The sequence below is a fragment of the Chinchilla lanigera genome, unplaced genomic scaffold, assembly GCF_000276665.1.
Source record: "Chinchilla lanigera isolate Chin_1 unplaced genomic scaffold, ChiLan1.0 scaffold00027, whole genome shotgun sequence".
Taxonomy (NCBI): Eukaryota; Metazoa; Chordata; class Mammalia; order Rodentia; family Chinchillidae; genus Chinchilla; species Chinchilla lanigera.
The window spans coordinates 19,852,717-19,876,513 of NW_004955428.1; the positions used below are offsets into that span (position 1 = coordinate 19,852,717).

The following is a 23,797-nucleotide window of genomic DNA, read 5'->3' on the forward strand; positions in this document are numbered from 1 at the left end:
GAGGTTTATACTTAATTTTTTTTGTAGAGTTACCTAGTTATGTTTTCTTAATTCCTGTGCTTTTTCAGTGTGGAATTACATTATTTATTGATATGCATATGATAATGAGAAATAGAAGAAAACAAGTTAAGGTGTTGCATAAAATACCCTTATTGAATTCTATTGTATGCTAAGAATTAGGATAAGCCAAATTCTTAACATTGGTATAAATATTCCGTGTTACAAGTGATAGAAGTGAGGTTTTGGAAGGTTAAGTGGCTTATCTAGCATCTCACAACTAAAAATGGGCAGCAGCAAGATTGGAAATGAGATGTGTATGCAGTCAGCAAAATATTCTAATACACTATGTTCCATAATGTGTGAACCAGTCTTTCAGAACTGGTGTGAATTTCTCCTACAATTCAATAATACCTCATTGCTGCTACAGTATCACTGTAGCAGTGTTTACAGGGAGGCTCACCCACTCCCGCTGTCCTGGTGCATGATCATCAGGATTCCTGCTGTAAGCTTTTGACTGGCATGCACTGTGAATGCCATGGAAGATGGCTATCTTGAGTCTAGTATTTTTCCAGGAAGATACATCTAAGCCAACAAGGACTCAGAGGAGGTCCCACAACAAATCCATATGAAAGTCACCAGTCAGGCCATGAGATCACAACTTCCAAAGACCCTCAGGGGCTCCCAGACATGTTGCAGTCATCTCCAGGAAGTGGTGGAGTTTGTAAAATGCTCTGATTTCAGTATGTCCAGGTCTTATAGCAAAGTTCATGGAGAAAACTTCATATGGGCTCCTTTTTAAAATATAGCAATGGATGTTTCATTATGCTGCATGGAAAAGGCTTTATTCTGTGATTTATTTTTACTCTAAAAGAAGAAATGAACATGAATGTCATTTATAGTCTGACCAAAACCATACCTACACTGAAGTAAAATCTGCTTGTCCTTAAAAATACTGAGATTGTGGTTATCTGTTTCTTCACTTCGTGTGTAAGCATAAATCCTTATGCCCTCTTCCAAATATATTTTATTACAGACAAAACTGCCTCCTGCTGGGCTTCTAGATTCATACCTTTTAGGCAGGCTTTAGTTCCCCTGCTTCTGAGCAGTATCTTTAAATAGGCTGCTGAGAATACTGTTGTTCTCACAGTCTGACTTCACTTCTGTCCTCCAGTATAACTTACCTTTCTTTACCCACAGTGTACATTTTCCAATCAAACTATGTTCTTTGTGTACACTTTCCTTTAGAATATGTCCCCACTATGGAAAATCTCTAGTGTGGATTTTACCTTTTCTTGTGATCTCACTTCAAAAGAATATTTAAATATGAACAGTAGAAGGCTGATGCTATGCATTTAATGCAACACTAGGTGGAACATTGGAAATGGTAGAGGTTGCTTGGTAGGAAAGTGGAAGAGAAGAATTTATACAAAACAAATGAATACACTAAGTTCCATGATGCCATATTCTGGGAAAATGAAAGTAGACATTTATGTAAAGAAGAAATGAATTTTTTATTTTATGAATATTTCAATTCTATTAAATGTAACAAGTATCCATGAAATCATCATGTGGCATCAGAACAGTGAGAAGAAAATATATATATATATATATATATATTTAATTTAGTTTCCTATTTCACTGTGTGTTCAGGGTTGTAAATGGACATAATAAGAACCAGAATTAAAAGCAATTTTTCAAACACATTTTCATCACCAAGTGTTATTTATTTATACTGTAAAGACATATCAAATAGATGGATCATTTTTCTAGGACCTTTCTTCTATAAAACTTTGACTTATAGTGCATATGATGGTGCTGATTGCTTGCGGCCTTGATGCTGGATTGCAGCAGTTGAACTGGATAGATTACTGATTTGAGCTTTGGTGCTCTGGAAATCATGGAGCAGGAGAAGTGGACTGGTAAGTCTCTGAAGACTGCTAATCAGATCCAAATCCTTTCACCCCAGGATCTGTGGTTGAGCTAGGGCAAATTGCAAGTAACATAAATGACCCATCCAAGGGCCAGTTGTTGCCATGACAGAAAATTCTCAATGATCTGATGTTCCGGGGCTGGGGATTTAGCTCAGCGGCAAAAGCGCCTGCCTGGCAAGCGCAAGGTCGTGAGTTCGGTTCCCGGTACCGGAGAAAAACCAAAAAAAAAAAAAAAAAAAAAGATCGGATGTTCCTCAGTGGTAGTTTTCTGCCTCAGCCAAAGTTGACAGATATTTAGGAACCTACTTAAGATTTAGGTCTACCCTTGAGGCCTGTCAAGTACCTGACCACCTGCCCTACTGCTTATGGCATGGACATGGGCCCAGGTCCTATGCATATCAGTGTATTTATGTCAGATACAGGGTGGGTCCTAGTTTTAAAACTCCACACATCTGCGGGGGCAGTTCTAGATAATTTCCTAAGACTAGTCTCCATATGCATTGGATAATTTCCATTGACGTCCATCCTTTGTCATTATCTCATGTATCATATTTATTTATGTACATATCTCATATATACAGGTATACACATACACCTTATACCTTCCTTGGGTGTTCCTGTAGCTTCCTGTTCCAGGGACGCCTCCTTTTCAGTGAGTGAATTTACTTGGTTCCCTGTGCCAGCTGAAGTTAAAAGTAACATTTTTCTGGATTGTGTTATGCCTGGCTGCTTCAGATCTGTTGTACATATTTGGCTCTATAGAGGCAGTAGAGGCAGTGACTAAAGCTAACATGTGTTTTTAGACATGTAAGCACACTGCTCTGTCACTGCCAAAAAATGACATTCCACCTAGAACATAGTCTTTTAACATGCGGGACAGTTTATCACCAAGTAATAAATGACTCAGTGAATGAATTTGAATTTTTAAAATACTAAATTCTGTTCCCAGTTGGCGGCACATGAGTGAATTCGTACATCTGTCCTGTTCAGAGCCTCTGGCAGTGTCAGGGCTGCCCCATGCTCAGTGTCTGTCCCTCTTCCTGCAGTACTGGGCTGAAAGCCCCAAATGCATGCCTGCCTACCTCCCACCCACCCCATTTGGCATCTGGAGATAGCCAGTGAGTCCTTCATTTCTTGTCTGGAGAGAGCTCCTTTGGAGACTGGTAGGATACTGTACTTTATTTGAAGAAAGGTACAGTCACTGCATGTTCTCTGAGCATTTGGGCCTCATTGTGGCTTTAACATAAGAATTCGGTTAGTTGAAATCTGCCAAATGTATTTCTTATGTTGACTTAACATACAGTTAAGAATTCCTGAATTCTTAGAATATCAGAATTCCTGCCTACTGATAGAGAAACAATTGTAGCTGCGATGGTGAGAGGAGGGGGAACAACCTACATCACTGTTTTCTTACTCTCGCTCCTTCATCCCCTCTTCTTCCCTGCACCTCCAGCACAGGGACCTGTTCCATCTGGGATGGGGAGCCCCACTTCCCAGTGGTGTTGCCTGCCCAGGGGAAAGAGCTAATGGAAAAGCTTAGTACTCGTCCTAGGTGACAGACTTCCTTTGCCAGTGAGAATATAGACTGCCACTGTTTTCACAGGGAATGAGAGACCAGAGCATAGAAAGAGGGAAAACTTGTTAGCAGAATCCTTCCTATTTAGTATGTCACTTTGTCAAGTACAGCTGGGTGAAGAGAGGGATAGAATGTACAGTCTTGTAGATGGTGTCCAAATGGGCCATGACCATAGGCTTTCTTTCCTGATCTCACCGAATGCCGTTCAATGCAGAAACTGACTCGGCAGTGTCTTACTCTGATTCTGACCCTCCTAGTTTGTGCTAAACTGAAGAGGTTCTCAGGATGTGGGACTGTTAGCACTGCACCCAGGCCAGTCCTGGGCAAACAGGGATGGGTGACTGTACCTGTCACAGTTCTCAATTAAATAAAGGGAACATACCTGATTAAGGAGCACACAGCAGCAAACCACCATGAGCTAGTAGATAAGTCACCACTGCGTGTTTTAAAAAGGGAAAAGAAAGAACTTGGGTTTGCTAGTAGTTACTGCTTTTGACAGTAGGCCGCCTTGTTTTGGAGGTAGGGCTGGTGCTGTGCAGCAGTATGAAGTCTGCACCTGCCTGTTGGAGTCTGCAGTATAGCCAGGAATTACACGAAGCTTTGAAAGCATTAAGCTATTTGTGAAAGGAGATTAGGCTCAAATTTGCTTATGAAAGGGAAAAAGCACTACCAAATGAAAAGGAAAACATTAGATGTATCAGTATTCTGAATGTAAAAATGTTCAGCAGTTGCCTTTGGAATTTGAAAACATTCATGATGCTCAAATGTGGAAAATAAAAATTTCCCCATTACAATAATCCCACTGTATAATCTTTTTCTTCTTTTTTTTAAAAAAAACTTTAGACTGGTGGACTGTTTTTCAAAACATTTTATGACTTTCAAGCAAATTCAGATCTAGTAAGATCTTTGCCAGGACAACTCTGGAATCTTCACCTGTGCAAACAGACAGGCTGTTTCTTCAGCATTTTTGAGGTTTGAAAGGGGCAGGTTTGTGCTACCAGCACCCTGCCATCTGTGCAGCGTGTTGAGTCAGAGATGTAATTTATATTGATATAATTTCCTCTGACTCCTGTCCGCTCCTTGATGGGTTTCACCTGTTGACATGAAATTGGCTGAGACAAATGTCCCATTGGTCGTGGGTGAATGAGCTGCATGTGTGATAGCACCTTTCTGCCGTGTTCTTATTATTTTCAAAATTGTGTAATGGGATAAGTATGTTATTTCTTTAGCATTGGGTATCCCTTTTCTGAGGCTTTGCATTTACATAATTCCTTTCTCTGACAGACCTCTGAATAAACTTTATAGTTTTGTTCAAGGGTGGATTACTCTTGCCATCATGACATGTGTCAGAAGTATGCTTGTTATTTTTGGACGTAGGCAATTTGAATTAATTCAGTTCTCTGAGACTGGTTGGCTATGCCTCTTAAATGTAAGAGTTTGTGACTATGTGGAATTCGCATTTCACATCATTCTTTGTACTTATATACTACCTCTCAAATTGACAAAAGTATGTGATATTTGTCTAATACCATATTTCAAACTGTGTAGCAACAAAACCTGTTAGTTGATGGACAGGAACACTTCGGCTCCATCTACTCCCTCTGCCCTGTCTTTCCTTGGCACATCAGTTGTACTCTTCTGGAGGATGAAGATCACATCTTAAACCTCTTTATTTCCCACATTTCCTAGCACAGTATCTTGCTCAGTACTCAACAGAGACTTACTGATGAATTTACCCTCAATTACATCATCTAATCTTGAGAATTATCTTAATTGCTGTCAGATCCTTTGTGACTTGCGATTAGGACACTTAAATTAATTGCTACATACGTTTAAAGTACTAGTTCATATACAGGAAAAGACCTTTTTAGAGGAAATAATTAATATTTTTATTCCTTAGCATGCCTTTTGTGTTGATTGGATTACAGTGTCTGAGACTTCATGTTTGCCAGGAATGTTCCATTGGTAAATTAAGCTCATTGAAACATACAAAAGGATGGGCTATCTTAAATGTGTGGACTTTGGTTTTTATTGGCAGATTTTTAGGCAAAAACTAGCAAAAACAATACAAATGGTACATAATGAGAGAACAGGAGAGTTGTATCACCAGCCTGTACTCACAAATCTGACCAGTTATTATTTTCACAGCTGACTTTCATTCTGTTACTTGAAACTTAACATTTTTGTTTTGGACACTACATATACTTATCTCTGTGTGTGTGTTTTATCTTTTCCATGTCTTCTCTATATTTTTATTGTATTTCTTTTCCTCATATTTCCTTTTCTTTCCCTTATGTTTTATTTCTATTTCAGTTTGATTTATAATTTTAAGATGGTACACCTAACTTTTTCTTTTTATATGATTAGTCTTGTAAGACTTTGGGGGAAAACATCCAAACAATTAGTAATTGTGCAGGGAAGGAAGTATTTTCCCTTTAGATGATTCCAGTAATAACACTTTTCACTTACCCACCATTGCTTTTCTTCCATACAAAGGGAATTTTTTAGAATGCATAAGCTGCACATTGTTCTCAGAATTCTAATCAGCAAATATACTTTCACTCCCTCTCTTGCTTTCTTCATGTATGTAGGTGAAGTGCTGCTGTACAACATAACTCTTATCTTTAAAACTGGAGCTCTTAGGCTGCAGTTGTATATTACTGTTAATAGCCATGGACTTTGAAGTTTTGTTCATTGTCATAGTTCTGTGCTTCAAGTTAAGCTAGAAGTTGCTCGTTGCTCTCTGTTGCTAGAATAGGACTATGAGAATAGGCAGGGAAGATTAAGACAATAGAAAGCTTTCATCCTGTCACTGAAAGGATGTTGAAAAATAAGGATATTAAGTAAGTCACATAACAAGTTCAGAGGGAGAACCATCCCACGGTTGGTAAAAGCGATGACTGAACAAGGTCATCATGTTGATGTTCCTCAGTGTCCCCTCCACTGTATGCAGCCAGCTTTTCACATGCATAGCACACAGTGACACCAGTTCAGGTGGAATCTCCTTATGAGGCCTGCATGCACAGATAGGAAAGAACTTTGCCAGATTCCCCCGCAAGGCATACTTTCTTTCAGGAGCCACTATTTTGTCACAGTCCTTTCTAACCTCATCTGCAAGGATACTGGATTTGTCATTAGCTTAGCCCATAGCTGGGCGCAGTGCTGCATACCTGTAAATCCCAGCACTCTGGAAAACTGAGCTTTAGGAGGATCACAAGTCTGAAGCCACCTTGGGAAAGTTAGAGCTTTAGTAAGACCATGTCTCACAATTTTAAAAAATGGGCTGGGGTTGTAGCTCCGTGAGTTAAAAATAACACAGGGAGAACCATGATCACTATCTGGGTGTGAGAGGCTGGGACTCAGTCCATCAGCATTCTCCTGTGGTGAGGGCTGAGGCTCAGTCAGATCAACAGTCCTCCTTTGGCTATGCTGGGGAGCACCTGCCTCTGGGTGCTTAACCAGGTGAAAGGCAAGCACACCAACAGGTTTGTGCTTCAGTCCACAAGGGCAGGAAAGAGAAGAGGCTTAGACAGGCAGCCAGTAGTTGTGTCAATGGGCTTGGAGAAGGAGCACCAGCTTCCAAGTTCTGCTCCCTCTACCCAGTTGTGTAACCCTCTGCATATTTGTAAATGTCTGTTTCTTCATCTGTAGAGTGAGAATAACCATAGCAAATTTGCAGCATTGCTTAATAATTAAATGGAAAAATGTCTTTAAATATTTCTAGTACTCTGCCAGCTAGTATGAAGCAGCAACCTGATAGCAGTGGTGGTGTACAGTGTAAGTAACAGCAGGAGGACAGAAAGTAGAGGCTGTCACTGTCCCTGCTGCTGACTCAGTTATCGTCATTATTGTCACAGTGATTATCTTAAAAGAGCATGGACCAGACCACAGTTCTCATGTTTGGCTCTACATTTGGGACACCTTGGGAGATTTCACAGCACCGGTGTCAGGCCCTGTCCAAATCAGTCAAGACAGGCTTTCTGGAGGAGGGCCCATGGTATCAGTATTTATTAAAACTATTCCCAGATAATGTGAATGTGCAGGCAGGGTGGAAATACACTGGGGTAGAAATGAGAAGAGTACAAGGAAATGTTTAGTTCAGTTTGTCTCATTGTTCCAAATGGACTAATGTGAGTCATCCCTGCAACCCTAGCAAAACAATGTTTTTGAGCTAGTTTGAATGAATTTTTTGCTTGCTTTTTGCCAAAAAAGCTCCTCTACCACTTCTGTGCATGGAATAGGACTTTCTGGCTGCTCAGCCATTGTGTTTCCACACTTTATTATGTAGGCCTCAAGAGGGGATTAATTGAAAGGGGCCCAGCCTTCTTGTTTCTATTTAAAGACTGTACACACACTCTAACATAAAAATTATATCTTATTTACTATACTTATTTTTAGTTTTCTATATGTGGATTGCACAATTCATTCTCCTAGTTTATAGAGAGTGTGTTTCCCATTAGCTACAATGCAAACCCAATTATGGATGTGTTATGTGGAAATCCACTTTAAATATTCTCCTAGCTTTCGAAGGCTTCCCCAAGGGTTATAATTTTTAGGTGCATTGTTTACTAGGCCATGGGTATGATTTGTCATATATTGAAGGACTGCACAAGCTATAAAAACAAGATGGTGAAGGAAAAGCCACAAAAGCTATAAACATCTGTAAAAGAAGTTTCCTAGGCAAGCAGCTTGTTAGAGGGAAACTCGGTGCGTGTTGATTGTGTGCAGCTGGTGGTACATGGGCCTTCAGGAATGGGGTCATTAGGAAAAACTGTTAGATATATGGCATTCTGTCCTGTGAGCTGTAGATCTGTCCCCTTAACTTTGAATAATAGGAACCCTTGGGGCCACATTCAAAAACCCTCCTCTAAATCTCACCTGCAAATCTGATATTTTATGAAACCTGGTAGTCATCTTTTGGCCACAAAGCCAGTCTCACTAAAGAAAAGGGATTTCACAGTTTCTGCCACACTGAGGGGAACAAGTCAAAGCTGACTCTGAGGTCAGTGGCCAGGACCACCACAAGTCATCGTCTGCAAAAGGTCTACTATGGGAAGGTAGCACATGATGTAGAGATGCTAGCTCAGTTACACACATGGCCTGTCATTCAAGGGTACCAGGTACTCCTCCAACACACATGAACACCATGGGCCCAGTGACTGGGCAAAGAGCAAAAGGAGTGGCACTGGGAATTCTACTGCTCACCCGGCTGCAGTTTTGTGGTTGATGGTGGGCCTGTCAGTGGTGTACAAGATCATCTCTGGCAAATGAAGTTTAAGGTTTTCAACCTTCTGGAAATTGAAAGCGGCCATCTTAAGTAGAGAAAGAGATTACCTCAGAAAGGGAAAGAGACTGGGCAATGTTTTAAGTTTTACAACATGAAAGCATATTTATAAAAAATTCTTTTAGTGTTTTATAATGAAATTCAAACATATAGAAGCACAGAGAACAGAATAAATGAGTCTCCATGTATCCGCATCCAAGTCAAGCAAGTATTCATTTTTCATTTATATCCTCCCAAACACCCAAGCCACAAAACTTGAATTTTTATATGTAAAATTGAAATGACACTTATTTCAAAGATTGGTGTAATTCCAGTGGCAGGTATCCTTTATGTAAGGTGTATTATAGAACTCTTCTCCTAAATGATAATTTTGTGTGTGTGCGTGTTTGAGACAGAGTCTCACTGTGCAGTTCAGGCTGGCCTTGAGCTCACTTTGTAGCTCAGGCTGGTCTCAAACTTGCAATGATCCTCCTGCCTCAGCCTCCTGAGTGCTGGGATTACAGGTGTGTGCCACCACACCCAGCTATGATGATAATTTATTTAATCCTGGGCATCAAGGACATTTTTATTCTAGACTAGCATTATTCATAGTGTGGCTTGGAAACCAGGGGCAACTCACAAGTTCTGTTGGTCTATGATAAGTAAAGTCATTGTGAAGGAGTATTCAGAGCATCATAGCACTTTAGCATTGCTGGGATGTTCAAGTGCCCAATTATTTTCCAGTAATTTATTATGTTTTCCAAAGATATTACTCTACAACAGGCTGGGAGAAACAGGATCTTTTCATACAAATAATTTGAGAAGCGCTGTCTGCACAGTGCTTCTGGGAATTGTTCACCTCTACCCACTTCCACCTCAGGGGTTTTGAGACAGTGTCTGGAGATACTTCAGGCTGTTACAACTGAGAGGTAGTGGGTGGGGAAGGATGTGTAGAGGACAGGCTCCACAATCAAGAACCATCTGGCCCCCAAAAGCAGTGGTGCTGAGGTTGTAACAGCCTGCCCTAAACCCCCGTGGAGGGTAAAGGCTGCTCTGTACCTGGTCTATCATTTGACAAATGGGTGTTATTACACAGATCGGGCAAGAGAGTCTCAGGCTGGCTTCATATTCCACACTGGAAATTAATAAGTGATTTTGTCGATGAGGAAGATTGGAAGTTAAATTAATTTGCCCCAGTTCCTTTACAGAAATAATGCAGCCCTTTAAATGGTAAGTTTCTGATTTCTTGCATGCCGTGGTTGGTCATGTATATAGCAAGAGAAAACAAACCAGTACTGGAAAGATATATATATATATCTATATCTATCTATCTATCTATCTATACATACATAGATAGATAGATAGATAAGAGAAAACAAACCAGTACTGGAAAGATATATATATATATCTATATCTATCTATCTATCTATCTATACATACATAGATAGATAGATAGATATAAAGATAGTTATACTACTAATTGCTATTAGTGCATTGAGAAGAAAGGTTTGTTCCTATATTGTTTTATCAATTTTTCATGCCTGTCTTGTAATCTGAGCATCTACTTTGAAGGTAACAGTACACAACATACTAACCATTGCTACTCTCCTGCTATCTTGTTTTAAAATTTTGTACCATTGTTGTTATTTTTTTCTTTAAAATAAAAAAGAAGAAGGCTACAAATTTATAAAATTTCTATTTAGAAGTTTCATATTTAATAAATTCACACCATTTATGCTTCATGAGATTTTTTTGTTTTTCTTTTTTCTTTCTTGTACTTTTATTTTGTTTTGTTTTCTTTGGTTCTGGAGAGTGAACCCAGTACTTTCCTATTAAGTTACATTCTCTGCCTTTTTTTTTATTCTTCATTTTGATACAGGATTTTGATAAGTCACTTTAGTTGCCCAGGCTGCCCTTACAATTGTGATCTTCCCTACTTCTGCCTGCAAAACATGTGTCACCACTACTGGTGCTTTCTGAGGTTTTAGGATTTTCTTTTAAATTTAGAAACAAGAAGGGCTCATCCTGCAAAAGCCACCATTTTTCTGAACATTAAGCAGATAGCTACTAATAGCTATTAACACTTTAATTCGGAAAAAAATAATCAAATGAGATTAGTAAATTACTGTGGAGCCAAAGATAACTCTTCAAAATTGTAACATGGCTCCATATGTGTGTGTGAGTGAGAGAGAAAGAGAGAGATTGATCTATATCTGATTTCAGTTGTTGAGTTTCATCTTGAGTCTTATTGATACCCTTGTTGCTCACACAGAAGTTATTTCCTTAGGCCTGGACACTGTGGCTGTTACAGCTTTGAGTGAGATGAACAGGGGAGAGGCTGTCTACTGATCACCTTGCCTAAGGCATGACAACAGAGGAGTCATCACAGGCCCCGAATGTCCTCACCACACTCTGGAGTGTGCCCGTTTTTTGTTTTTTGTTTTTTTTTTTAATTGGTTACTAATTTCCCTTTCTGAATTGCATGGAGGGCAGGCTACCATTGTCATAGAGAACATTTACTAAGCATCATTCTATTGGATTTTGGCATCTTTACCTTGGCCTCTGGCAAAAAAGGGAAGAGTATATTTATATTTTCTGTTTCTGCCTCTATTTGCTTATGTAAAGATAATCGTAGAGCACCTTTGGATTGTATACCTACTGCATGTTTGTAATCTGCCCTGATCCATTCATGGGTGGGTCCATCCAGGGACCCAGTGGTGAGCCATCCATGTCTTGGGCAGTTTGTACAGTGGAGGGCAGACTTTGTACCACCTGGGCATCAATCCTTAGCCAAAGTAGGACATCTCTACTGGGGTGAGGGGGAATAGAAAGAAGGGAGTACAGATAAAAAATAACAAGTACATTATTACATTTCTTTACAAAGGATTTCACAATATAATCCCTCCAAGACTTATCAAAAATATAACCATATTGAGCTTTATTAATTCATTTTATATTGGCAAAAATATAACACTTGAAATTACTTCATTAACAATATAAAACTAGGACTTTTAGTAGCTATATCCAAAGCTTCGGGCATAGAGTTCTGTAAGTTGAACCTTCTGAAGGAATTCTGTCAAATGCTGTTTGGTTAGAGATAGACTGATTAAACTCCTGATTAATTCTGCCTTGAGAGATTACACTGCTTAACTGATAAATAGATTGCCTCCATTTGGTAATAATTCCCAAGGTAGGATGACAAAAGACAAGCTGTTTGTCAGTTAAATTGTGTAATCATTCAGAAATAGAATTAATCAAGAAGGTAATCATTTTATCTCTAGTTATGTCCAGCTAATAAGTTAAAAAGTCTAATTTCTACTACATATTCTACTCCAAAAATATTAGCAATAATTTCCTTTATTCTTTACTGAATCAGATTTTGTGTTCATATTAAAGATTTTTATAGTGGAGAGAAAGGAATAGAAACAATGGAGTTAGGATATAATGCATATGAGTTCTTATGTGGGGAAGGGTGGTGGGACTTTTGTGAGCCCACCTAAATCCTAGCATGCTAGGCAGCTTCAAATCAGGATCAGTTTAAAATGAGCAACGGTGTATTTTGGTTCAGAATTTCCAAAGGGTCAGTCCATTGTCTCTTGTCCCATGGCTTTGGGACTTACGACAAGGCAGGAATGCATGGTAGAGGAAACTGTTCACTTCATGGTAGTCATGAAGTAGAGAGAGAAAAAGAGGTTAGAGTCCTACAGTCCCCTTCTAGGAAATGCCCTCTGGGGCCTAACTTCCACTAGGCCAACTTTTCTAAGGCTGCACTGTCTCCCAAAATTATCACAGGGTACGGGCCAAGCCTTTACCAGTGGCATAGCAGGGGGATGGTCCTCCCAGGCTGCACATATGTGGGGCAGCATTATTGGTCAAAGGGAAGATTATATTGTAACAGTTTATTCCAATTAGATATGTTGGAGGGTGGCAAATTGAAGGACCACCTGAGTGACCAGAAATTTACCTATGGCATGGCCCTTTACCACACGTAGACCTTTGGAGGACACGTGTCCAGGTCGTAGTAATGGCATCTGAGTGTGCTTGCACACACCAGCCACATGGCCGCAGGTTATGCCCAGTGTGTCCTTGGGAAGGTGATAGAGAGCTGAGCCTCAACTTTGCTGTCCAACTTCACAGGAAGGAGTCAAAGCCTGTGATGCCTTCCTCAGCCTTCTGTGTGACGTTGTCCTTTGCTGTGTCAGCTGCCATGTAAGCACCTTAACCTCCATGATCTATAGCCTACATGAGGCTAGAAATTGCAGTTCTCATGACATTTGCTCACATGCATGTGTTCGGTACACTGGAAAGTCATGGTGGAGAGCAGTCAAGAGTGCTCTAGAAGCAATGAAGCCTTCGTCACAGTCCTGAGAGACAGGGACGTGACTAGAAGTCAGTGTCTCTCTCTCATATTATACTCTACTCTCTTTCTATCAAACGTGTTTGCCATGTGCATATTTCTGTAATGTGGCTTACTATGGATAAGGTAGTTATAGATAAGAAGTTAGTAACGAAGAAGGGTGAGGGTTTCCCTTCTGAGAAAAAGAAATACTCTTCTTCCTCCGATGTCAGCTCACTTTGGTTCTCTTTCACTCTTGAAGTAAACAATTTATAACTGCTTATTTCCACCTGTCATTTCAAGGCCATTCACTGAAGCAGGAATTCTCATAATACTTGCTTTTGTGCTCTTTACTATAAATTGGATTTTTTTCAAAGATGAGCATTATACATCCTTCCAGGCAGAACTATAGATAGTCTGGCCAATATCTGAGTTATATCCCTTCTTATAATAATTTCAGGAAAAGTGCAGACTTTTTGTGTAAGCTCTAGGGATGAAGAAGAGACAGATATCTGAAGGATACACACAGCTTCTCACTAGACTTAGCGGTGGTCTGAGGTCTCAGAGAGCCTTTCTCTCTAGATCGACAGAGAATGTGACTGTGAACTTCTCTAAGGACAAAACCCCGTGGCCTCACTGGGTTCTGGTGGCTCTAGATAGAGGATAGGAACTGAGGCAGAGTCCAGGCAGACTGAGACCTCCTTATTCAAATGTGTGTCTTTTTGATTTGAGATTCTAGAACGTTTGAGTGAGAGCAACCCTTTTAACATTATAAATATCACCCCCTGAATTTCTGTAGAAACGGGATGGTGGTTGTATGTGTAGTGTGTTTTGAAAGGGAAAATAAATAAGGGAGAGAGAACTTCCGTGACAATTGCCTGTAAAGTACATAGATATAAACATTTGAAAAATATCAATATGTATTCAGTAAACCAATGCTTAATACACGTTTTGGTTTTTAAACCTCCTCTGATAACTATAAAGCCCCTACCCCTTATGAGAATCTCAAGATGCCAGACAAGAGCCACCCTAAGAGTGTGTAGGGCCATGAGAGGATAGCTCTTAAAAGGAATCTTGGGCAGGAATAAGAAGGATGATCTTAATCAGTGAGGCTCAGACCTTGATTTTCATTGACTGCCCTGAAATTTCCTCTTACTCTCTTAGGATTGATCTTGTCTTAGCTTGTTCTCTGCCAGATACTCACCTGTCATTCACAGTTGTCATGGTGCCATGCTGCTCACTGCTTCAAAAAGTTTGGTCTCATAAATATAGTGTAGGAAGAAAAGTTTCCTTTTTTCCTATATATTTCATATATTTTGTATGTGTGATTAAAATATAGTTCCAGATGTATTTAAAATAAAAGTTGAAGTAAAACATTTTGATATAACAAGTGCCTGAATAAGCAATTCCAGCAACTCCAAGTGATTTCTTATATAAATAATTCAAACTATAGTTCAAAGTTTTTGAAAAAGTAGTATTTGATAAAGTAATAGGTGCTGAAGATAATTCACTGTATCAAAAGAGGTTGTATTTATTCCAGCTAGAGGGGAAGAGCACTAACGACATACCGTGCTTTTAGGGCTGCAAAAAAATTCAATATTTTTCCTAATAACTGAATATTCATTTGAAATATAGTTTTTACACCTTTAAAATTATACATGTAGTTACTTCCGCTTCTGGCACAATGGTAGAAACTTCATATCCGGGGGAAAAGAAGGCCCAATGAAGAGCAGTTATTAGTGTTGGATAAAATAAAACCACAAACATCTCGATTTATGAAATGTAACAATAATCCCCAGGATCAAAAAAAAAATGGAGCTGAAAGCCATCATAGTAAGCTCAGATTGGTGACACAGCATCTGTAGGGTGTTTGCCAGTACTAATAATCATAGCACCTTAATGGTGTCATGGTTTTCTGTGTCAACCTTTGTGTCTGGGTTGTAGGGTAAAGCAGATTCACATCCACATAATTTTGGGGCCCTATGAAGGCTATGCTCACAATCATACCAGAAACAATCTACCTTTGATAAATGCTGGTGCTCAGGGCATTTACCTGTTTTGAAACCACTGCTGAGTGTAGGGAAAGCATTCTCCTTATGTAACCACAATCCTTTCCTCACTGTGTGTACAGTTCAAACTTAAAATACTTGCCTGACCAGAAAATCCCAAGGCAAGAAATAAATTTAAGGTGGTCTTTGATTGATAACGTCCCGGGAGTGCCTGGCAAAAGCAAACACAAATGCAGTCTGGAGCGACTTAGCCTCAATCCAGGGGTCACAGAGTTTGAACAGATAAAGACCACCAAACACAAGCACGCAATTTCAAACTCCAGGATCACACAAGGAAGTAAGAACTACGAGCAGGAGGCAGAAGAAACCACAAATAACAGAACTAGACTTCCCTAAAATTTAAGATAATGATTCATTCAGATAAAGAAAATTATGTAAATGCCTGGAATGTTTTTAAATAGCCATATATAACATAAGTAAAACAATGAGATTGTATCAGAAAGGAAATGCAATTGGAAGAAAAGCAGATAAAACATCTAGAAAAAAAATATACGATGGCAAAACTGAAAAGCTCAAATGGTCCTATTAAATAGCAAGTTATTAACAACTGAAAAAAGAATTGATCAACTGATTCTAATGAAATTATAGAAAGGACCAAACCAAGACATGGAAATGGTAAAGATGGGTTCAGAGATTTAAAACACAAGAATGAATCTGTTACTTGTCTAATTGGATTTGTAAATTTCTTGCAACAGCAAACGAGGAACACAGTCATTTTTAATTAAATAAAAATAGTTTACCACCAGTGGATTCTTGGGAAATCATATATGAGAAAGCAGGAAAAGTAATTATTAAATGTGTGTAAAACTAAACCATACCAATTAAATACAAAAGTAATGATTCCATATTGAGCATTATAATGGACTGAATGCATTTTCCCCAAATTCATATTTTGAAATCCTAACCACCAATGTAATAGTACTATGGGAATGTCTAGGATGCTTTCATATAGCCAAACATAATACAAGTGGAAAAAGAAGATGTGATGAGGTCATGAGGATGGAGCCCTATGATGAGATTAGTGCAGTAGGTGCTGGAGAGTCCAGAGCTCTTTCTTTCCACCATCTGAGAAGGAGCTGTCTGCAAACCCTGCCATCCCTCAAAAAAGGGTTGCTCACCAGAACTTGACCATACTGGCAACCTGATCTTGGATTTTCAGCCTTTAGAAATTCAAGAAATAAGTTTCTATTGATAATAGGCCACCCAATCTATAGTATAGTCTTTTGTTCTAGGAGCCTGAGCTAAGACCCACATTAAAAGCAAAGAGAGAGAATAAATAAAATAATGCCATGCTCTATCATATAGGATAGGAATGTTCTATAGTATATGAATTTTTCAGTATGAGAGGAAACTCAAATTTAAACAAACATGATAAAAAATTTAAGGATATTAACTCAGGATAAAAATGGAATTCATAATTTCTAAAATATCAGAAAGTAATCTAAAACATGAAAGTATATGGGAAAAGACTTTCAAAATAAGTAGGACGAAAACAGTGCAAAAAATAAATGTTAGAAATAGGTAGTAATACCAGATATCATAAATGTAGAGAGATAAAACTTGCCTTCTAAAAACATCATCTTTGGGTCACAAAAATCTAGATTTAAAAAATCTACTTGTATGTTGTTTGTGAGAACCCCTTCTTATACACAGGATATAAACTGTAAGAAAAATATGACTATATCAGCAAATACTAAATTTATAAATCTTTTATAAATGTGCTACAACTACTTGAGTTTTAAGATTAAAAAGGATTATTATAGATAAAAAGTTCACTTCAAAGTGATGAAAAATCCTGTTTTCCAAGGAAATGAAACAGATAGCCCTCAACTTACGATGGTTTGACATTACAGCAGTTCATTCAATAGAAATTGTGCTTTAAATTTTGGATTTTGATCTCTTTCAGTGTAAGGATGCATAGTAGGTAGGAACTTCTCTCAGCGTGGCACAGTAGCAGTGAGCAGCAGGTCTCAAGAGAAAAGAGTCTTTCACATAATCATAGGGTAAACAGCTGACACTCCACAGTGCTGTGTTGTGGAGCTCTGATGTTTGATAGCTTAGGTATGTTAGATGCCTTTTGACTTAGGAAACTCACAACTTTATGCAGAAATAGCTCTCCGGTAAGTTGTGGAGCCCCTGTATCCTGTAAGGTTGAGTGACAGAATGATAAGGATGGGTATTGGTGTTTACAGTGGTCTGTTAACTTTACGGAGTTATTTGACCTTTGTGAGAAATATTAGAGATGCAAACTCCTGTTTCATCCCTTAGAAAATTGCCCTGCCTTGTATTCACTGGTATATGTACAAGATGATTGACAGCAATGATATTTGTAGGAGGAAAAATTGGGGAATACTTAAATGTCCATCACTGGTATGCCCATTCTGCTACATCCATTGAATGTAATACTGAACAGCATTAAAAGTGAGTGAACATCCAGGCGTGGTGGCACATGCTGTAATCCCAGCACTTGGGTGGCTGAGGCAGAAGGATCATTGGGATCAAGACCAGGCTGAGCTACAAAGTGAGCTCAAGGCCAGCCTGAACTGCATAGCGAGACCCTGTCTCAAAAAGACCAAAAAAAAAAAAAAAAGTGAATGAACAGGAGCAGCTGTATGTTTCACAAAATTAATGTGAGGACTAAAAGCTCATAAAGATAATGCTGATCAAAAATGATATTTCAAAATACACAAAAAATACCCCATGATATTCTTTCTGTACTTTTAAAAGGCAAAATAATACTATTATCTCACTTAGGATCCATCATACATATGTGGTCAAAAAATAATAAAGCATAGAAAAAGGCAAGAGAATGGTAAACTGCACATTCAGGCAGAGAGCTCAACCCTGCAGAGGTGGGAAGGTATGCAGTGAGGGAGTCAGAGGAACCTACAGGTGCCCTGTCCTGGCATTGTGGTGTTTTTCAGCTAGCTGGTGGGCACATGCATGTCTGTTTTGTTACTTCCATACCGTTTATAAGGTCTGAAAAAAATAGTACTAAGAAGAAAATATAAATGTATGTCAGGAGATTAAAATTTACTTATACTACCTCAATCTAAAAAAATGTTTTACAACAATATTTTCAAAGATATTTATGAGAAAAAAATTGTTATGTTTCTTAACCCCTATACAAATCTTTTTACTGATGTGCTAAGTAGTAACTTTTCAACTATTTAAATAGAACGATGTCAGTCAATTTATTTCACAATTCATTACAGGCCAGAATGGTGGTGATATGGTTGAATTCCCAGTATCAAAGATGGCTACTTTTTCTAACCCTTTTCAGAGGTATCATTTCCCTAAGAGTCCAAACAACAGATTTTTAAAAAGCATCATTTTCAAAAAGTAATTTTTATTTTAAAAAGAATATGTTACCAGGAAAATTGTCTTTAGTCATAGAAATTGAAATATATAAATCAGAGTTGAACTGTAGCTTTTTAAAACTTACCTCGAAATTTGTTGAAATTTTAGTTCTGAAATTTTAATTTCCAGGAACCTCCCTGACATTGTAAATAATTACAACTATTTTGATGAATCCTCAGGCTTTCTTGGTTCAGGATGCCCTCGGTATCCCAGTAAGTTTTTATAGTAAGCTGAAACCAGAAAAATGGCTGACAGTTCACGGTAAGTAGTTAGATTACAACAACCACCCAAAGACCAGCTTTACAAAGATATGATGCCTGGAACCATACGTAGGGAAATTCCATGTTGCCATTGGGAACAACCTTGAGTTAGTTTTCAGTTTCCAAATGTTGATGATTGCTATTTCCCTTGAAAATTTAAGGTAGCTCGTTACCCTTGCGATTTTGCTGCATCATCCTGCAGATGTAGGTAAACACCCTCCAGCCTGACACCCACCCAACACAGGGAGGGCTCTGCACCCACTCATTCACTCTCACCAATCTCTTCTCCCTGACTGCAGGAGAAGCCATACAAGTGCTCGGAGTGCAGCAAAGCCTTCAGCCAGAAGCGGGGCCTGGATGAGCACAAGAGGACCCACACTGGAGAAAAGCCTTTCCAGTGCGATGTGAGTTTGAATTCTCTTTTCTTTCCTTACTATCTTGCAGTAACAGGGGGGAGGGCGTGTGTGTGTGTGTGTGTGTGTGTGTGTGTGTGTGTATGTGTGTATACACTCACACAGCCATGTGTGTGTTTGGTTTGTAGCATATCCAGTCTGTGCCTGTTAATATCTCACACTGTTTATAGCTTTTGATTGCATAATCCATGTAATCAGTTTATAGTTGTTTTATTCATCATGGTTTACTGGCAGCAAATAAAATCTGATTTTTTTTAAACACGCTGGCACCATTTCAGTGTCATTGAGTTGTTCTTCCAAGGTGTAAATTCACATGTTTTGAGGCAGCTTTCGTGTGTCTGCCCACGTCTTTGACAGTTTAATGACAGTTAAACCAAAGTTTTGGTTTGTCACAGATATTATTTACTTTGTTAAATCCAAACAGTGAATTTCTAAAATACATATAAATTCCTTCATGTTAAATAATGCTGCATTGAGATTTTCTGCTTATGACTTTTGAAAAGAAATGGAATGATAAGTGTTTACATTATTTTTAAAAAGAAAAAGTACTACTGTCCTCAGTAAATATAATCTGAGCTTTGATTAATTTAGGAGAAATTCTCAGCCAGTGGTGTCAGTATTCTTTTGGGAGAGGTTGACAATTGACAAAAAATTGACACAGGTATTTGGGAAGGCACTAGGATACTTATTTTTGACACATTAATATCAAAGTGAGTACTAATGTAGGTCAGTGTAAGAAGAATCATTACAGTTGTCATGTGAAACAGCACCGCACAGACTCTGTACCTGTTGAGAGATAGTCAAGAATATAATCCCATGAGTGGGTCCCAGTGGACAAAGTATGAGGTAAGCAGTCCCTGTAAAAGGAAGCTCACAGACACCAGACATTTTCCTTGTCTTTCCATGAAACTTGGCTGGTGAGGTTAAGACACCAGTGCACTCCCAGTGGGCCTGCTCGTAAAAATATATTTATTAACTGTGCACCTAAAGGGAAAATGTATATCTATGTACACACAAGGTAGCTAAGATAATCGTACTACTAATTTCTATTAGTTCACTGAAAGGAGCAATTAGTGCTTATATTGTTTGAGCAATTTGCATGCCTATATCTGATAATCTGAGCAACTACTTTGAAGATAACAATATGCAGTATAATAACTATTGTTAATGTCCTATCATCTTGTTTGAAAATTCTGTATCATTTTTTATTGTTTTTTATTCTCCTCAAAATAAAAAAATGCATTGCATTAAGAGACAAAAAAAGACCCACAGTCTAAAGAAATGTGCACATGTTGAGCTCTGTTCTCATATGGACTATAGTCTCAACTTTTATTTATTTATTTATTTATTTATTTATTTGGTTTTTCTCCGGTACCGGGAACCGAACTCATGACCTTGCACTTGCCAGGCAGGCGCTTTGCCACTGAGCTAAATCCCCAGCCCCTGTCTCAACTTAATAATTTCAGTTAGTTTAAGTAAGTGCTGTCCTTATTGGAAGCTTTTTTCATAAAGACAGAAACTATTTCAAGGACTTAATTCTATATCTACGTATATAACCAATGTGGACCTTAAGTATTAATATTATTACTATTACTAATTACCATTAACAGTGTAGGGAAGGGACATCTTCATACCATCACACTCAGTACTTCTTTTATCTATCAGGAGTACTTCTGTTGAAAAATATTTCATTGAATATTTCCCTAGGTAAATCCAATGGGGATGTTCTTAAGCTATCATATTACAAGCATGCTTTTTTTCTGTCTACCATACTCTCATTTACTTCTATGAGCTCAGAACTCTCCAGTCATCCTCTGTAGCCCAGACTGGTATATGCGGTAAAGATTCATATTTCTGAGTGCCCCATAAACTTCCCTGCAATGCATCCTGCTCAAGAGAGCACTGGCTGTCATTGTTTTGAAATCTTGTCTTCGTCACCTCCTCATTCCTAATCTAGTCACCTGACTTCCAATCCCTCCCTACCAGCGGCCACTCAGACCCATCCCTTTCTCTCAGTTTTCATGGCTGTTCACTGTACATATCTCAGACCCTCACTCTGTCTTATGTATATGATTTCCTGCATCTGTGTTCTCTGTCTTGAGTACCCTGCCAAGGTGATATGTTTGGGTGAAAATTATATCACAAAATGAATCATTTACAAATGAAGAGTTCAGTGTCATTTTGTACACTGAGTGCAATACAGTCCCCACATTTTTTTGTGTGTGAAATATTTCTGTTGAACCAAAATGAAACGCTACACTCATTAAACAGTTGATCTCCATTCCCCTAGACCCTGGCAGCTACCAACCTACTTTCATTTTATAGACCTACCTATTCTGGATATAACTGAATTATACAATATGTGAACTTTGTAATTGACATTTTATTTAGTTTATTGTACTCACATTTAATATTTATTATAGCAAGTACCATAAGCAGTTTTTCATGATAGCTGGATGATATTGCTTTGTATTTTATACAACAATTTGTTTATTCACTCATCCACCCATAGACACTTCGGTGGTTTCTACCTCTTGATTGTCATGGGTAGTGCTGTGATAAACACGGGTGCACCAGAATATGTGTGAGTACTGTTTTCAGTTCTTTGGAATCTATATCTACACATGAAATTGCTGAGTTGTATGTAGACACTGTGTTTATACTGTTTACCACAGGAGCCAAACCATTTTATATTTCCACTGACAATACATCAGAATTTCAGTTTCTGCACATCCTTGCCAACATTTTTTCCACTTTGTTTGTTTACTTATAACTATCTCATTGGGGTTGGGTATCTCATTATGGGTTTCAGTTGTTGTTCAAGACCAATGATATTGTGCATTTTTCCCGTGCTTCCTGTCCATTTGTACGTCCTGTCTGAAGAAATATCAATCAAGTCCTTGCATGTTTTAAAATTGTGTTGTCTTGCCACCATGCCTGTCCTAGCACTAATTTAATGGTACTACGAATACCTCTCCTCCACTGCAGACTCCACAGGGTGAAGCAGTGTAATTTACCATTGTTTTCTTAGCTGAAATGACAGCCACATTGTATGTAGTATCTGCTAGCTGAAGATGCTTGCATAAAATTCTAATTCCTGTTTATCAAGGTATTTTCTGTTAAATATTTTGTTTCATTTACACCTTAAAACAATTATTCCGTCTTCAAACTAGTGTAGTAGAGTAAAAATTTTTCCATTCTTTGGCATGTGGATTAATGTTAAGTCAGAGTAAGGGAAAGAGTTGTCTAAGAATCTCAAATGGAAAGAAAGAAAAAGAAATATCGTTGTTTCAATGCTTAAATTTTTTCTTACTTTTCCCTATTTTTAAAATGACTGTAAATGCCTTTGCATGTGACTGATTTATCTGGAGCATCATTTGGAATCCTTTAATGACTACACTTAAGCTCATGATCATAAAACTTGTAATTCCTAGGCAGTCAGCTTCTCAGCTGTGACATAAAGTACTGTACTCTACTGTACTGGTATTTAATCCCCCGTTCTGGCTTTCACCCAACAGTCTGTTGGATTGTTCTCATCCTCTGTGCAGAGCTTCTAGGACTTCCTGAATTTGCAACCGTTATCACTGGATTCAGCATCTTGTTCAACTTCCTCTCCATCGTCTCTAGCTTGCTCTTGCTGCAATTTCCACGGTGATTGTATAAATGGACTTGTGCTTCACATCCCTCCCACCACACTGGGAAGCTGAGCTAAGAACTTCCTTTGTACCTTCAAAATCATTTTTGGTTTTTAAAATGGTGTTATCCCGATGAATGGGAATTTTAAGATGACCTCACATGTCTGCTTGAAGTGAAAGTTTTTAGTAACAGTTGGCCCTGCAGAGGTGGTGTAGAATCTGAACCCAGACTGTCTGGGTTTAAATCTTGGAAATCATTTCCGAGTTCTGTGAATTTGGAAAATCTGGGTCACCTCCAACATCTCCATTTCTTTTATAAAATGGGAATAATAGTACTAAGATCTATTTTAAAAGGTTGGCCTGTGTGCTTTTGGGTTATAAAAATTTTGCTTTTTAACACCAGAAAAATGAAGAGATAAAAATAAAACAAATGAAGACAAATAAAACAATCTCCAGTTCTTCAACTGATCTCAAGTAATATTTATGTTAATCTGTTGATGTTTCCCTCACCTACTTATTTCTGCAATTTTTTATCCTCTGTAGTTCAATATTGTAGAATAAATTGTAGTAATCTTGTTATTATTTCCTTCCCTTTACATTTTCTCTCCCCTTTAAATATTTTTCAAAGTATAAACTTTTTAACAGCTGAAAAGTATTTCTTCAGCTGGTTATATAAAAATGAGTATACCTATTAACTTTGGGCAACTAAATCATTTGTAGTGTTTCAACTTTATAAATAATTCTCTGAAAGCATCCTGTATATAAATATTTCATAAGAGATGTTTGTATAAGTGGCACTCCTGGTTCTTTAAAGGATGCTTTCTCTTTGTCTATTCAAGATGTTTCTAAGGAAGCATGAATCAGTACCAGTTCTACCCTACCAGCATCATTTTATACACTTTTATCCACATTCTAACCCCCACATTTTAAATTGTTTGTGTATGTGTGTATGTT

The 23,797-nt window shown here is 38.2% G+C and overlaps 1 protein-coding gene across 1 annotated transcript in view; it reads left to right on the forward strand.

The window, feature by feature from the left end:
* Prdm5 (PR domain containing 5) overlaps positions 1-23,797 on the forward strand; it is a 196,996-nt gene that overhangs the window by 167,996 nt on the left and 5,203 nt on the right. The window contains exon 16 of the mRNA XM_013515254.1: positions 19,095-19,199. Within this exon, the coding sequence (XP_013370708.1) occupies positions 19,095-19,199 (105 nt within the window). The remainder of the gene's footprint in view (positions 1-19,094; positions 19,200-23,797) is intronic.